Source organism: Mesoplodon densirostris, chromosome 13 (assembly GCF_025265405.1).
Source record: "Mesoplodon densirostris isolate mMesDen1 chromosome 13, mMesDen1 primary haplotype, whole genome shotgun sequence".
In the NCBI taxonomy this organism is placed as follows: Eukaryota; Metazoa; Chordata; class Mammalia; order Artiodactyla; family Ziphiidae; genus Mesoplodon; species Mesoplodon densirostris.
In genome coordinates this window covers 74,754,586-74,770,969 of record NC_082673.1, presented here as the reverse complement: position 1 = coordinate 74,770,969, position 16,384 = coordinate 74,754,586, and the positions used below count along the sequence as shown (strand labels likewise).

General features: G+C 39.0%; 1 protein-coding gene across 3 annotated transcripts in view; it reads right to left on the bottom strand.

Moving 5' to 3' along the window:
- The window catches only part of COL14A1 (collagen type XIV alpha 1 chain), a 238,638-nt gene that overhangs the window by 76,945 nt on the left and 145,309 nt on the right, over positions 1–16,384 (bottom strand). For all 3 annotated transcript variants that reach the window (XM_060115534.1, XM_060115535.1, XM_060115536.1), the window contains exons 30-33: positions 16,119–16,157; positions 15,799–15,937; positions 5,160–5,302; positions 1,004–1,113 (exon numbers count right to left, since the gene is read on the bottom strand). In XM_060115534.1, coding sequence (XP_059971517.1) covers positions 1,004–1,113; positions 5,160–5,302; positions 15,799–15,937; positions 16,119–16,157 — 431 coding nt within the window. The remainder of the gene's footprint in view (positions 1–1,003; positions 1,114–5,159; positions 5,303–15,798; positions 15,938–16,118; positions 16,158–16,384) is intronic.

The following is a 16,384-nucleotide window of genomic DNA, read 5'->3' as shown; positions in this document are numbered from 1 at the left end:
ATATATATATGTATATATATATATATATATATATATATATACATATATATATATGTCTCAGTGCAATCTGTCTACATATTTCAACATGATTTGGCTGCTGGTATTTATCTATATTGGTGGCCAGGTAGACCAGCAATCCTTCCTACATCATACATAATGTAGTGAACTAACAACTCTCTGCTAAATAATACAGTACCCTCTACTACATGGTTCCTTAAAGTAAGAACCTGGACCACTTCTGTGGTAGGGCACCAAAATTTGCCATCCCAAAATGTCTCTTTGGTATGCTGATTGTTTCAAGCTGAAAACAATTAAGGCCCAAAAGACTCAGGAAGAAACCTTGAGCTTCCTTCTAACTGCCTAAAAGGATTTATACAGAAGTCCTGTTCCCAGAACAGAGCTATCACCAGAGATATCTGCAAAGAATATAGGCTAAGTATGGTGGGGGAAAATCTGTGTCCCATTGTCTCTGCAGGCCCAGCAAATATTTATTTACCAAACATTTGCTTTTCCATCTCCATGTGAATTACTTTCCTTCCCTTTGAAGTCCCAAACTACCATCCGCAAAATCCTCTTTTGTCTTTAGCTGAAGATGGTACTTAAGGTGAAGCTTTCGGGTATTTTGGTGAGATACTCAGTTTTTCCTGGGTCTCTTCCATGTATACATGTTATTAAACTTTTGTTTGAGTTTTTCCTGTTTATCTGTCTCATGTCAATTTAATTCTTAGGTTAGCTAGAGGAACCTAGAAGGATAGAGGAAAATATCTTCCTTCCGACACTATCAATATCCCCTGTGGTACTGGATAAAAATGTACATTTTAGGGTCCCATCCCAGAACTACCAAATCAGAATGTCTGGGCATTGTTTACAAGCCCCACAGGTAATTCTTACTTCAGATGAAGAATGAGATCCAAAGCTCTACGGATTTTTTGTTTTACTATCTTCCGTTGCTTTGCCCACAGCAAATAGAATAAAGAATATATGTATACAAGGCATTACTCACCTTGTGAAAGCTTCCATAGAAAATTTTCCTAATTTCAGGTCCTTCAAAAGTAACAGTTTGAAAATCCCCACTGTAGTCATGGTTGAAATATGTTAGGGTTTTTCCACCATCTAATCAAAGAAAGGAAATTAAAAACATTTGAGAAAGTATTAAAATGGGTAATTTTTTAAAAAGTCAACTCAAAATAATGTAACCTTTGTTTTCAGGCTGTGTTTAGGACAAAGTGACGAGTAGGTAAGGAAATGACCTATAGTCCTTGGGTTGCCCCAGGCTTTCAATTGGCCAGATTAACTAACTTAACCATGTAGTGATGATGATGAGGCAAGGACCCTGAAATATATTGTTCCTCGGTAGTTCCTTGCCTATACTCCCATTCCCACTATCCTTTTGGGAGATGGTTGTCTGAAGTTGGAAGTAGAGGCAGACAAAAAGGAAAAATGAAGTTAATCAAATTGTTGCCAGAGCTGCTCCAGATCTTTGCTCAAAACCCATCAACCGTCTAACCCGCACCTTTGGAAGGAATGCCCGTGCTCAAAAGCTGCCAATCCCCCACCTTTAGCAGGAGTGAACATAAATTTGTAAGTTAAAAGGTCCAGAGGTAAGAAAGGAAGGTACAAAAAAAAAAAAAAAAAAAAAAAAACACACACACAAAAAAACAGATGGAACCAGCTGGGACCAAGATGATGATGAATCTGACCTCCAACAGACCTTGAGTCCCATTATACGGTGATTTACTACTTTAGCATGTTACCTACACCTACTTACTGGCAGCCATTAAGGACCAAAAAAGGAGAAAAAGGAGGTGGCACCCCAGTCCCTTGGGGAAAGCCCTGCCCCTTCCCTGATAGACTAATGCATATGCTTCCCCATCATCAGCCTCACTCCTCCTCTCTTTGTCTTTCTTTAAAATTAGATCACCTCACACCAATCAGAATGACCTTCATCAAAAAATCTACAAACAATAAATACTGGAGAGGGTATGGAGAAAACGGAACCCTCCTGCACTGTTGGTGGGAAGGTAAATTGATACAGCCACTATGGAGAACAGTATGGAGGTTCCTTAAAAAACTAAAAATAGAACTACTATATGACCCAGCAATCCCACTTACTGGGCATATACCCTGAGAAAACCATAATTCAAAAAGAGTCATGTACCACAATGTTCATTGCAGCACTATTTACAATAGCCAGGATATGGAAGCAACCTAACTGTCCATCAACAGATGAATGGATAGAGAAGATGTGGCACATATATACAATGGAATATTACTCTGCCATAAAAAGAAACGAAATTGAGTTATTTGTAGTGAGGTGGATGGACCTAGAGTCTGTCATACAGAATGAAGTAAGTCAGAAAGAGAAAAACAAATACCGTATGCTAACACATATATATGGAATCTAAAAAAAAAAAAAAAGTGGTTCTGAAGAACCTAAGGGCAGGACAGGAATAAAGACGCAGACGTAGAGAATGGACCTGAGGACATGGGGAGGGGGAAGGGTAAGCTGGTATGAAGTGAGAGAGTGACATGGAAATATATACACTACCAAATGTAAAATAGATAGCTAGTGGGAAGCAGCCTCATAGCACAGGGAGATCAGCTCGGTGCTTTGTGACCACCTAGAGGGGTGGGATAGGGAGGGTGGGAGGGAGGGAGATGCAAGAGGGAAGAGATATGTGGACATATGTATACGTATAACTGATTCACTTTGTTTTAAAGCAGAAACTGACACACCATTGTAAAGCAATTATACTCCAATAAAGATGTTTTAAAAAAAATTAAATCTCTTTCCTCAGGTGGGTGAGAAGTTGATCTGTGAACTTAGTTCCCATTTCTCCTTTCTTTAGCCACTGAATAAAGCTTGTGTTGTGTCAATCTCGGCTTTGGTTTTGCTATTCACCTACTCAAATCAGAAAGGAAAAAGAACCCTCCCCCTCCAAGGCAGAGAGCATGGGCCAGGCTAGGCCCCGAGCAGGGTTCATACAACTTAATTCGGTAACAAAATCTTAAGAAATAAAAACCAGACTCTTTGCTTTATTTAACCACTGAAGCAACCAGTTTTCCCAGGACATGTAACTTACACTGCCCCAAAATAGTGATATTTCAGCGTGTCTTTTATTATGAACTAACAAACAAGTAAAAAAAAACCTTCCTACTCTTGAGTACTTCATGTTACAAGGAATATTTTATTACAAAAAGAGAGGAACATTTTTCTCACTAATTCATTCCCTGGTTACAATTAAATTTTTTATTTTGCTTTCTAAAGGAGCAAGTAAGTATTAATCATTCCACGAGACATCTTTGTTTTAGAGTCCTGGTTGGATATAGAGTTAGCAATTTACACCTTTTTAATCTACAGCTTTCCCTTAGTTTGAAAATCAATACAAAATGCTTTCACAATGTTTAGTTGTTGATTTATTTCCATGTACTGAAATATCCTTTAACAAGTACTAGTTGGAAATAGCTTAAAATACTTTTCTTATCCAAATGTTTGAGTTAATACCTAACAATAACCACCAAATTTTCACTCCCAGATTGACTGGGATCCTAAACTAAAAATATATGTAGAAAACCCAGGGACATTAACCAAAAACTTGATAATTCTCTTAAGTGATAATCATTTGTGACATCCCAGAGTAAAGGTTAAGAACTTTCGTTTATTGTTTCCTCCTCAACTTTCCAATCTCCAAACAATGGAATTTCTCATTCACAACTATTCTCTTTTCTTTCTGGACTGACTCTCTAGATGATCTCACACATGCAACTTTCAATTTTATATCTCCACCCCAGAATTCTTCCCAAAATATGCTGCTGCCAATCTGACATTTTTTTCTAGGATATGAAAGAGGCATTGCAACATTGTGACTTAAAAGAAAAATATATTTGTTATTCAGATGACCAAAATATATTCGTCATATATACTTGGTCTTTGTCTAGGGTTCCTGTCTGGAAGCTCCTAAAACCCTTGGAATTTCCTGTGGTAAGAACAAAAAAAATGTGCCTTTTGTTATGTTAATACAGTGGCTTTTGGAAAGCCCTTAGGTAACCTAAGGATAAGGGCTGGTTGCCTGGAGAATCAGTCATGTGACGAGAGGGTTAGAACTTTCAGTCCCCCTACCCCCTCCAACTTCTAGGGAGGGGAGAGGGGGTGGAGACTGAGTTCAATTGCCAATGGCCAGTGAGTTAATCAATCATTCCTATGTAATGAAGCATCCATAAAAACCCAAAAGGATGGGGTTCAGAGAATTTCCAGGTTGGTAAACATATGGAGGTGCCGGGAGAGTGGTGCAGGTGGAGAGGGCATGGAAGAAACCCTCCTCTTCCCCATGCCTTGCTCCTGAGTTATATCCTTTCATAATAGACTGGTAATCTAGTATGTAAAATGCTTCTCTGAGTTCCTTGAGCCACTCTAGCAAAATAATTGAACCCGAGGAGGAAGTTGTGGGAACCTCTGATTTATAGACTGTGGGTCACAAGTACAGGTAAAAATCTGGACTTTCAGTTGACATCCTGAGCTGGAGTGGGTTATTGGAACCTCCAATGCGTAGCTGATAGCAGCCTGAGCTTGCCACTGGTGGTTGAAATGGAGGGGGAGGAGGACAGTCTTATAGGAACAAGCCCTCAACCTGTGGAATCTGATGCTACCTCTGGTAAATAGTGTCAGATTGGAGTTGAATTCTCAGATACTCTGCTGGTGTCCAAGAATTGCTTGGTGTTGTGTGGGAGCCTCTCCTCCACCCCCTACGCCCAACACACATGTTGGAATTGGGCCCAGAAACCCAAAAGAGGCATCTTACACTTGTCATATCCATATAGGAAAAATGACTTCTGATCCCACCCCTCACACTGATCCTCCTCTGCATCAAGTTGCATGCTGTTCCTGCAGTTGGCATGTCTCAGGAACTGCCTTTCTCCACCTTGCTCACTACTGAATCCCAGAGCCTGGTGTTGGCAAATAGTAGGAACTCGATGAATATTTATTGAAAGAATGAGTAGATGAATGAATGAATCAACTATCATATAGTTCATTATTAGTATTTACAAATAGCTTAAAATAAGTGAGTTACTCTACAATACACACAAACCAGGCAAGATGACATGCCACATACATTACTCATACATGTGTGTGCAAATATTTTATAAATAAATATACTTACTATCTAAAATGACTCCAACCAATGGGTCAGAATTTTTATTTAAAATCTCCCAAAGAGCAAATGGCTCCTCTGGAGTATCAGGAAGAATCCGGAATAGAAAACTGACTGTATAGTCAGAGGGCAATCCGTCTGGATGTAAATATCTGAAAATAGAAAGAAAATAGTATATTTTATTGTATCCCTCTTTAACAAGTTATCTATATGATTATAAAAGCAAATACACTTTCATTATACAAGATGTGAAAAAACAGAAAAGAAGAAAATAACAGATCACCATTACCCCATTCAGAAGTGAGCACTCTTTTGGTGCTGTGCATTTCCCTCCAGCCTTTAAAGAATGTCTGTAAGTATTTGTCCAATTTAAATAATTTTGCCCCTTTCTTTTCTTAGCACCATTTACTACATATTTCACATTTCCCTAAATATTTTTAAGGGCATGATATTTAATATCTGCACAACCTTCCCTTGTTTGGCTATTCCATAATTTATCTGACCAGTCACTTCTTATTAAACATTTAAGTAGTTTCAAGTTTTAGTATTATAAATGTTCATCTACAGTCCTTTTATAAAACTTAAGACACTGTCACTTTCTACCACATGTTGCAGTTAGTTGCATTCCTGTCTGTGCTATGTGCTCTGATGCACCATCTAAATCCACCTTTAAGAACTGAGAATCAACTAATCCTGCTTCTGGGAGTGATGTCTGCAGACAGCTCTCAGATACCAGTTCCCTCAGGAATGGCCTCAGCAGATGAGGGGTGCCTCTCCCAAGGTCATGCCAACTTTATTATGGTGCCTCTTTTCAATGACTAGTCTTTGAGGGGATATAAGGACCAGAGCCTCTCATTCCAAAGGAGATAACTCCATTCTAAGAACTCCTGTGTGTGGGTCAACTGAAGCTTTTACTGAAACTGCTTCATAGCTTGACTTCTCTCCTTTGCCCTATCCTACTTCCTTCTGTTCCCTTCCAGAAGAGCACAGCCTCATCGACTTCCCCCACACTAATCTCCACCTTGGTTCTGCTTCCTGGGGAACCCAACCTGCTACACCATCTTACCTCTCTAACAGTTAAGTGGATCACTTACATACTTTAAAATTTTTCCCTCAAGCAAAAGATATAGGCTTTTAGATATATAGGAGACCCATAATATTTATTAATCAAATTGACAAATTGGTGAATAGGTCAGAATTTAGCTTAAATTTAAAAGTGAAAGTTTGATGTGCATACATTAAATATGTATGTATTCATTCATTCAATATTTGTTGAGTGCCTACGATGTACCAGACATAGTAATACGCATTAAGATACATCAGTGAATCAAATTGGCAAGGAACCTTTGTATGAGCACTTGAATTTGAGCAGGGTGAATTATACAGTTTATTAGAAGGTAATAAGTGCCATCAAAAACAACTACAAAAAGCAGCATAACGGGGATTGGGAATGCTAGAATGCATTATTTTGCCATTTTAATTAAAGTCATCAGCATTGGCTTCACTTAGATGGTTCATTGAGAAGACTGCATTTGAGCAAAGGTTCACTGAGAAGGTCACACTTGAAGAAAAACTCATAGGAGATGAAGACATCCAGCCAGTGCAAAGATACTAAAGTGGGGTGTGCCTGGTATATTTTGAGAACGGGCTAAAATAAACAAGAGATAAAGTCAAAGAGGTAATAGCTACCCAGATAATGTAGGGCTCTTTGGCCGTTCAAAAGCTTTGACTTTTATGCCAAGGGGAATGAGGAATCACTGGCAAATTCTAGAGTGACATAATCTGGTTTATACAACAACAACAAAAAATCATTCTGACAGCTATTTGGAGAACAGACTCCAAGAAGGCAAGGGTAGCAGCAGGAAGACCAGTTAGGAGGCTGCTGTAATGATGTAGGGAAGAGATGATGGTACCTCATATCAGGGTGATGAGAATAGAGGTAGTGAGAAGGAACAAACAATTAGGATTCCTTGGTGGATTGATGTGGGGCATAAAAGAAACAGAGGAGTCCAGCTTCTCTGCCTAAGAAACTTGTTAAATGTAGTTAGTGATCATTAAGACGAAAAAGGTCATAGGGGAAGCCGGTTCTGGAGGTAGGATCAGGGATGTGGTATTGAACCTATAAAGTATGGAATGCCTATGAGACAACCAAGTAGAGATATCTAGTAATCAATTAAATATGTAGGTCTAAATTTGGTGAAGTAGATCTGGACTGGAAGTATAAAATTTAGGAGTCCTTGGCATATAGATGGGGTTCAACACGACGATACTGAAAAGATCACTAGGAAGAAGGGACAGACAGAGAAAACAAGGAGGTCTTGAGCAAGTCCTGGTCCCTCCAACATAAAGAGGTGGAGGAGAAAAGAAGAGCCAGCACTGAAAAGGAACAGCCTGTAATGTAGACAGAAACTAGAGGCAGTGTGTGTCCCAGAGGCCAAAGGAGGAGAGTGAATCCAGGAGGAAGATATGATCAACTGTATAAAATGCTGGTGACAGGTCGAGTGAGATAAAGGCTGGGAACAGATGAATGGATTTAGCAAGGTGGGGGGTGAGGGCATTGCTGGCCGGATGAACAATTTCAGTGGAGTGGTAGAAGACTTTTCCTTCTGGCAATTCTCATTTTTGTCTAGGCCTCCAGGAATGATTTCCAGATATCCATTTTAATATTCATCACTAGACATTGTAAAAAAAAACTGTCGAAAGGTAACGTCAGATGTTGGATTTATCTAAAACTACAGATAGTACTGTAATTAGCTTGAATTCAATAAACAGTATTTTGGAAGGAGGTAGAAAAGCAACTTGTTTACAAATTGGACAGATTAATTTAATACTCAAAAATGATCTCCCCCACATTTTCATGCATATGTGTACACTATATCAAAATGTGGACACAGAAAACTTTCACATTAAAATACTGAAGGCATTTTGAGACAAAAACAAATGAATATTTGGAATGTAAAGTAGCAGGTGAGATCTTGAGAGATGACCCCTTAAATCAGGAACTCCTAATTTGTAATTTCAAGTACCTCTGGAATTTTCAGAACTGCTGAAATAGCGCCAGGAATCCCTAGGTGCATCATAGACTGTAGAATAACTAGATAATGTAATTTTTTTAAAACCTTAATTGGAACATAATTGCTTTACAATGTTGCATTAATTTCTGCTGTATAACAAAGCAAGTCAGCTATATGTATACATATATCACCATAGCCCCTCCCTCTTGAGTCTCCGTCCCACCCTCCCTATCCCACCTCTCTAGGTGGTCACAAAGCACCAAGCTGATCTCCCTGTGTTATGGAGCTGCTTCTCACTAGCTATCTATTTAACATTTGGTAGTCTATATATGTCAATGCCACTCTCTCACTTCGTCGAAGCTTACACTTCCCCCTCCCTGTGTCCTCAAGTCCATTCTCTACCTCTGCGTCTTTACTCCTGTCCTGCCCTTAGGTTCATCAGAACTTCTTTTTTTTTTTTTTCTTTAGATTCCATATATATGTGTTAGCATATGGTATTTGTTTTTCTGTTTCTAACTTCACTCTGTATGACAGACTCTAGGTCCATCCACTTCATTACAAATAACTCAATTTCATTTCTTTTTATGGCAGAGTAATATTCCATTGTACATATGTGCCACATCTTCTTTAACCATTCATCTGTCCATGGACACTTAGGTTGCTTCCATGACCTGGCTATTGTAAATAGTGTCGCAATGAATATTGTGGTACATGACTCTTTTTGAATTATGGTTTCTCAGGGTATATGCCTAGTAGTGGGATTGCTGGGTTGTATGGTAGTTCTATTTTTAGTTTTTTAAGGAACCTCCATACTGCTCTCCATAGTGGCTGTATCAATTTACATTCCCACCAACAGTGCAAGAGGGCTCCCTTTTCTCCACTACCCTCTCCAGCATTTATTGTTTGTAGAGTTTTTGATGATGGCCATTCTGACTGGTGTCAGGTGATACCACATTGTAGTTTTGCTTTGGATTTCTCTAATGATTAGTGATGTTGAGGATCCTTTCATGTGTTTGTTGGCAATCTGTATATCTTCTTTGAGAAATGTCTATTTAGGTCTTCTGCCCATTTTTCGATTGGGTTGTTTTTTTTGATATTCAACTGCTTGTAAATTTTGGAGATTAATCCTTTGTCTGATGATTCATTTGCAAATATTTTCTCCCATTCTGAGGGTTGTCTTTTCATCTTGTTTATGGTTTCCTTTGCTGTGCAAAAGCTTTTAAGTTTCATTAGGTCCCATTTGTTTATTTTTGTTTTTATTTCCATTTCTCTAGGAGGTGGGTCAAAAAGGATCGTGCTGTGATTTACATCATAGAGTGTTCTGCCTATGTTTTCCTCTAAGAGTTTTATAGTATTTGGCCTTATATTTAGGTCTATAATCCACTGTGAGTTTATTTTTGTGTATGGTGTTAGGGAGTCTTCTAATTTCATTGCTTTACATATAGCTGTCCAGTTTTCTGAGCACCACTTACTGAAGAGGCTGTCTTTTCTCCATTGTATATTCTTGTCTCCTTTATCAAAGATAAGGTAACCATATGTGTGTGGGCTTATCTCTGGGCTTTCTATAAGATTCCATTGATCTATATTTCTGTTTTTACCCAGTACCATACTGTCTTGACTACTGTAGCTTTGTAGTACATTCTGAAGTCAGGTCGCCTGATTCCTCCAGCTCTGTTTTTCTTTCTCAAGATTGCTTTGGCTATTTGGGGTCTTTTGTGTTTGCATACAAATTGTGAAATTTTTGGTTCTAGTTCTGTGAAAAATGCCATTGGTAGTTTGATAGGGATTGCACTGAATCTGTAGATAGCTGTGGGTAGTATAGTTATTTTCACAATGTTGATTCTTCCAATCCAAGGGCATGGTATATCTCTCCATCTGTTTGTATCATCTTTAATTTCTTTAATCACTGTCTTATAGTTTTCTGCATACAGGTTTTTGTCTCCTTAGGTAGATTTATTCCTAAGTATTTTATTCTTTTTGTTGCAGTGGTAAATGGGAGTGTTTCCTTAATTTCTCTTTCAGATTTTTCATCATTAGTGTATAAGAATGCAAAAGATTTCTGTGCATTAATTTTGTATTCTGCTACTCTATCAAATTCATTGACTAGCTCTAGTAGTTTGCTGGTGGCATCTTTAGGATACTCTATGTATAGTAGCATGTCCTCTGCAAACAGTGACAGTTTTACTTCTTCTTTTCCGATTTGGATTCCTTTTATTTCTTTTTCGTCTCTGATTGCTTTGGTTAAAACTTCCATAACTATGTTGTGAGAGTGGGCAACCTCATCTTGTTCCTAATCTTAGAGGAAATGGTTTCAGTTTTTCACCATTGAGAATGATGTTAGCTGTGGGTTTGTCATATATGGCCTTTATTATATTGAGGTACGTTCTCTCTATGCCTACTTTCTGGAGAGTTTTTATCCTAAATGGGTGTTGAATTTGGTCAAAAGCTTTTTCTGTATATATTGAGATTATCATATGGTTTTTATCCTTCAGTTTTTTAATATGGTGTATCACATTGATTGATTTGCATATACCGAAGAACCCTTGCATTCCTGGGATAAACTGCACTTGATCATGGTGTATGATCCTTTTAATGTGCTGTTGGATTCTGTTTGCCAATATTTTGTTCAGGATTTTTGCATCTGTGTTCATCAGTGATATTGGCCTGTAGTTTTTTTTGTGAAATCTTTGTCTGGTTTTGGTACCAGGGTGATGGTGGCCTCGTAGAATGTGTTTGGGAGTGTTCCTCCCTCTGCTATATATTTGGAAGAATTTGAGAAGGATAAGTGTTAGGTCTTCTGTAAATGTTTGATAGAATTTGCCTGTGAAGCCATCTTGTTCTGGGCTTTTGTTTGTTGGAAGACTTTTAATCACAGTTTCAATTTCAGTGCTTGTGATTGGTCTGTTCATGTTTTCTGTTTCTTCCTAGTTCAGTCTCGGAAGGTTGTGCTTTTCTAAGAATTTGTCCATTTCTTCCAGGTTGTCCATTTTATTGGCATAGAGTTGCTTGTAGTAATCTCTCATGATCTTTTGTATTTCTGCAGTGTCAGTTGTTACTTCTCCTTTTTCATTTCTAATTCTGTTGATTTGAGTCTTCTCCTTTTTTTTCTTGATGAGTCTGGCTAATGGTTTATCAATTTTTTTTATCTTCTCAAAGAACCAGCTTTAATTTTATTGATCTTTGCTATCATTTCCTTTATTTCTTTTTCATTTATTCCTAACCTGATCTTTATGATTTCTTTACTTCTGCTAACTTTGGGGGGGTTTTGTTCTCCTTTCTCTAATCTCTTTACATGTAAGTTTAGGTTGTTTGAGATGTTTCTTCTTACTTGAGGTAGGATTGTATTGCTATAAACTTCCTTCTTAGAACTGTTTTTGCTGTATCCCATAGGTTTTGGTTCATTGTGTTTTCATTTTCATTTGTCTAGGTATTTTTTGATTTCCTCTTTGATTTCTTCAGCAATCTCTTGGTTATTTAGTAGCCTATTGATTAGCCTCCATGTGTTTGTATTTTTTACATTTTTTTTCCTGTCATTGATATCTAGTCTTATAGCATTGTTGGAAAAGATACTTGATACAATTTCAATTTTCTTAAATTTACCAAGGCTTGATTTGTGAGCCAAGATATGATGTATCATGGAGAATGTTCCATGGCACTTGAGAAGAAAGTGTATTCTGTTGGTTTGGGATGGAATGTCCTATAAATATCAGTTAAGTCCATCTTGCTTTATGTATCATTTAATGCTTCTGTTTCCTTATTTATTTTCATTTTAGATGATCTGTCCATTGGTGAAAGTGAGGTGTTTAAGTCCTCTAGTATTATTGCATTTCTGTCAATTTCCCCTTCTATGGCTGTTAGCCTTTGCCTTATGTATTGAGGGGTTCCTGGGTTGGATGCATAAATATTTACAATTGTTATATCTTCTTCTTGGATTGATCCCTTGATCATTATGTATTGTCCTTCTTTGTCTCTTGTAACAGTCTTTATTTTAAAGTCTATTTTGTCTGATATAAGAATTGCTAATCCAGCTTTCTTTTGATTTCCATTTGCATGGAATATCTTTTTCCGTCCCTTCACTTTCAGTCTGTATGTGTCCCTAGGTCAGAAGTGGTTCCCTTGTAGACAGCATATATATAGGTATTGTTTTTGTATCCATTCAGCCAGTCTATATCTTTTGGTTGGAGCATTTAATCCATTTATGTTTAGGGTAATTATCAATATGTATGTTCCTATTACCATTTTCTTAATTGTTTTGGGTTTGTTATTGTAGGTCTCTTCCTTCTCTTGTGTTTCCTGCCTAGAGAAGTCCCTTTAGCATTTGTTATAAAGCTGGTTTGGTGGTGCTGAATTCTCTTAGCTTTTGCTTGTCTGTAAAGGTTTTAATTTCTCCATGAAATCTAAATGAGATCCCTGCTGGGTAGAGTCATCTTGGTTGTAGGTTTTTCCCTTTCATCACTTTAAATATGTCCTGCCACTCCCTTCTGGCTTGCAGAGTTTCTGCTGAAAGTTCAGCTGTTAACCTTATGGGGATTCCCTTGTGTGTTACTTGTTGTTTTTCCCTTGATGCTTTTAATATTTTTTCTTTGTATTTAATTTTTGATAGTTTGATTAATATGTGTCTTGGCATGTTTCTCCTTGGCTTTTTCCTCTATGGGACTCTCTGTGCTTCCTGGACTTGATTGACTATTTCCTTTCCCATATTAGGGAAGTTTTCAACTATAATCTCTTCAAATATATTCTCAGTCCCTTTCTTTTTCTCTTCTTCTTCTGGGACTCCTATAATTCGAATGTTGGTGCGTTTAATATTGTCCCAGATGTCTCCGAGACTGTCCTCAATTCGTTTCATTTCTTTTTTCTTTATTCTGCTCTGTGGTAGTTATTTCCACTATTTTACCTTCCAGGTCACTTATCTGTTCTTCTGCCTCAGTTATTCTCCTATAGATTCCTTCTAGAGAATTTTTAATTTCATTTTTTGTATTGTTCATCACTGTTTGTTTTCTCTTTTAGTTCTTCTAGGTCCTTGTTAAATGTTTCATCTATTTTCTTCCTTTTATTTCCAAGATTTTGGATCATCTTCACTATCATTCTGAATTCTTTTTCAGGTAGACTGTCCATTTCCTCTTCAGTTGTTTAATCTGGTGGGTTTTTACTTTGCTTCTTCATCTGCTGAATATTTCTTTGTCTTCTCATTATGTTTAACTTACTGTGTTTGGGGTCCTTTTTCAGGTTACAGGTTCACAGTTCCCATTGTATTTGTTGTCTGCCCCAGTGGGTAAGGTTTGTTCAGTGGCTTGTGTAGGCTTCTTGATGGAGAGGACTGGTGCCTGTGTCCTGGTAGGTGGGGCTGGATCTTGTCTTTCTGGTGGGCAGGACCTCATCCAGTGGTGTGTTTTGGGGTAAACAAAACTCACATAGTAAAACCTTACTATGATTTTAGGCAGCCTCTCTGCTAATGTGTGGGGTTGTGTTCCTGTCTTGCTTGTTGATTGGCATGGGACATCCAGCACTGAAGCTTGCTGGTCATTGAGTGGAGCTGGGTCTTAGTGTTAAGACAGCGATCTCTGGGAGAGCTCTCGCCGATTGATATTACGTGGGGCCGGGGGCTCTCTGGTGGTCCAGTGTCCTGAACTTGGCTCTCCCACCTCATAGGCTCAGGCCTGACACCAGGCCAGAGCACCAAGACCCTGTCAGCCACAAAGCTCAGAAGAAAAGGGAGAAAAAGAGAAAGAAAAAATAATAATAAATTTTAAAAAATAATAATAATAATAAAGAAGAGAGCAACCAAACCAATAAACAAATCCACCAATGATAACAAGCGCTAAAAACTATACTAAGATAAACATAGAAATCAGAAACAAATCAGCTTCAGACAGCAAACCCCAAGACTACAGTTGCTCCCAACTTCCACTGCCTCAATTTTGGGATGATTTGTTGTCTATTCAGGTGTTCCAGAGATGCAGGGTACATCAAGTTGATTGTGGGGGTTTAATCCACTGCTCCTGAGGCTGCTGGGAGAGATTTCCCTTTCTCTTCTTTGTTTGCACAGCTCCTGGGGTTCAGCTTTGGATTTGGCCCCGCCTCTGCATGTAGGTCATCTGAGGGCATCTGTTCCCACACAGACAGGAATGGGTAAAACAGAAGTTGATTAGGGGGCTCTGGCTCACTCAGGCCAGGGTCTGGAGGGGTACGGAATGTGGGGCAAGCCTGCGGCGGCACAGGCCAGTATGACTTTGCAACAGCCTGAGGCAGGCTGTGTGTTATCCCAGGGAAGTTGTCCCTGGATCACGAGACCAGCAGTGGCGGGCTGCACAGGCTCCCAGGAGGGGAGGTATGGATAGTGACCTGTGCTTGCATACAGGATTCTTGGTGGCTGCAGCAGCAGCCTTAGCATTTCATGCCCATCTCTGGTGTCCGCGCTGATAGCCACAGCTCGTGCCCATCTCTGGAGCTCATTTAGGCGGTGCTCTGAATCCCCTCCCCTCGCACACCATGAAACAATGGTCTCTTGCTTCTTCGGCAGGTCCAGACATTTTCCCAGATGCCCTCCCGGCTAGCTGTGGCACACTAGCCCCCTTTAGGCTGTGTTCACGCAGCCAACCCCAGTCCTCTCCCTGGGATCCGACTGAAGCCCAAGTGTCTGCTCCCAGCCCCCTCCCACCCCGGTGGGTGAGCAGACAAGCCTCTCAGGCTGGTGAGTGTTGGTCGGCACCGATCCTCTGTGTGGGAATCTCTGCGCTTTGCCCCCTGCACTCCTGTTGCCGGGCTCTCCTCTGTGGCTCCGAAGCTTCCCCGCCACCCACCTCCCGTCTCCAACAGTGAAGGGCCTTCCTAGTGTGTGGAAATTTTTCCTCCTTCACAGCTCCCTCCCAGAGGGGCAGGTCCCATCCTTATTCTTTTGTCTCTGTTTTTTTGTTTGTTTGTTTTTTCCTTTTGCCCTTCCCAGGTACATGGGGGTTTTCTTGCCTTTTGGGAAGTCTGAGGTCTTCTGCAGCCTTCAGTAGGTGTTCTGCAGGAATTGTTCCACATGTCGATGTATTTCTGATGTATTTGTGGGGAGGAAGTTGATCTCCATGTCTTACTCCTCTGCCATCTTGAAGGTCCCCCCAGTAATGTGATTTTTACATCAACTATATGGAGTTGCTGTTGTGACTTCTCCAGGATAAAAACCATCTGAATTCATGGCACTAGCTTAAAATGGTTCAGGGTGTGGATTCTGGAATCTGCAGGTGCAAATCCCAGCATGGTCTTCAACAAACTATGTGATCTCACTCAAGTCATTTAGCTTCTTTATGCTTTAGTTTTGTTATTTATAAAACCAAGATAGTAAATGACTCTACTTCATAGAGTTATTGGGAGGTTTGAGTGACTTACTAGCATTTAGAACAATGTCTGGTCTGTGGTAGTGCTATGTAAGTACTAACTATCTTTATATTTTTCTAAGATGAACAAATATGAAAGTTCAACCAGCATTATGTGTAGGTCTAATGTTTTTAAAGAAATCTAAACATCATCTGCTCTATCCATCATGGAAAATCCTGCTTGGAATTATTACAGCATGTTTCTAGTTGATATCATTTCCACATTGAGATATAGTAAACAATAATTGACTTTAGTATCTTGCAATGGAAACATACTTGGTTGGCTGGGAAACCAGGGCATCTTTATGAAGTTGATAACAAGGATACACATTGAAGGTACCAGGCTCCATAGAAACCCCTTCCACCGATGAAAATTCCTTTTCAACCAAACCAAACATTTCCATCATCTTAAATCCTTAAAAAAAAAAAAAGAAAGAAAGAAAGAAAAAGAAAAAAAACAGAGATAGAGAAAAAGAATAAATAGGCACTTTAGGATTTTAAATTTCAAAATTAGTCTATTAAGGATAAAAAAATCTGGACCCAAAATGGGAGTTATTTAGTATATTTGTATTTGGAAAAATTTTGAAACTGCATACCTGCAAGATCAATGTCATCCTTATGCACCAGTGGGCAGGCTGGAAGACAAAACAAACAAGATAAAACCCTAATTTAGATATTTTCCAAACATATTCTTTCCTTGTCCTGAGAACAGGAAGCTAACATAATCTTTACGGAAGTCAGTTGTGGAGGGAATCCAAACCACATGTGGCTACAGCTTTCTGTGGATTCCTAAAGATTGAAACACTCTCACTTCTTCTTTTAAAACCAAAGGGTCCCAACTTCCTTCTCCTCTCCTGGGTCC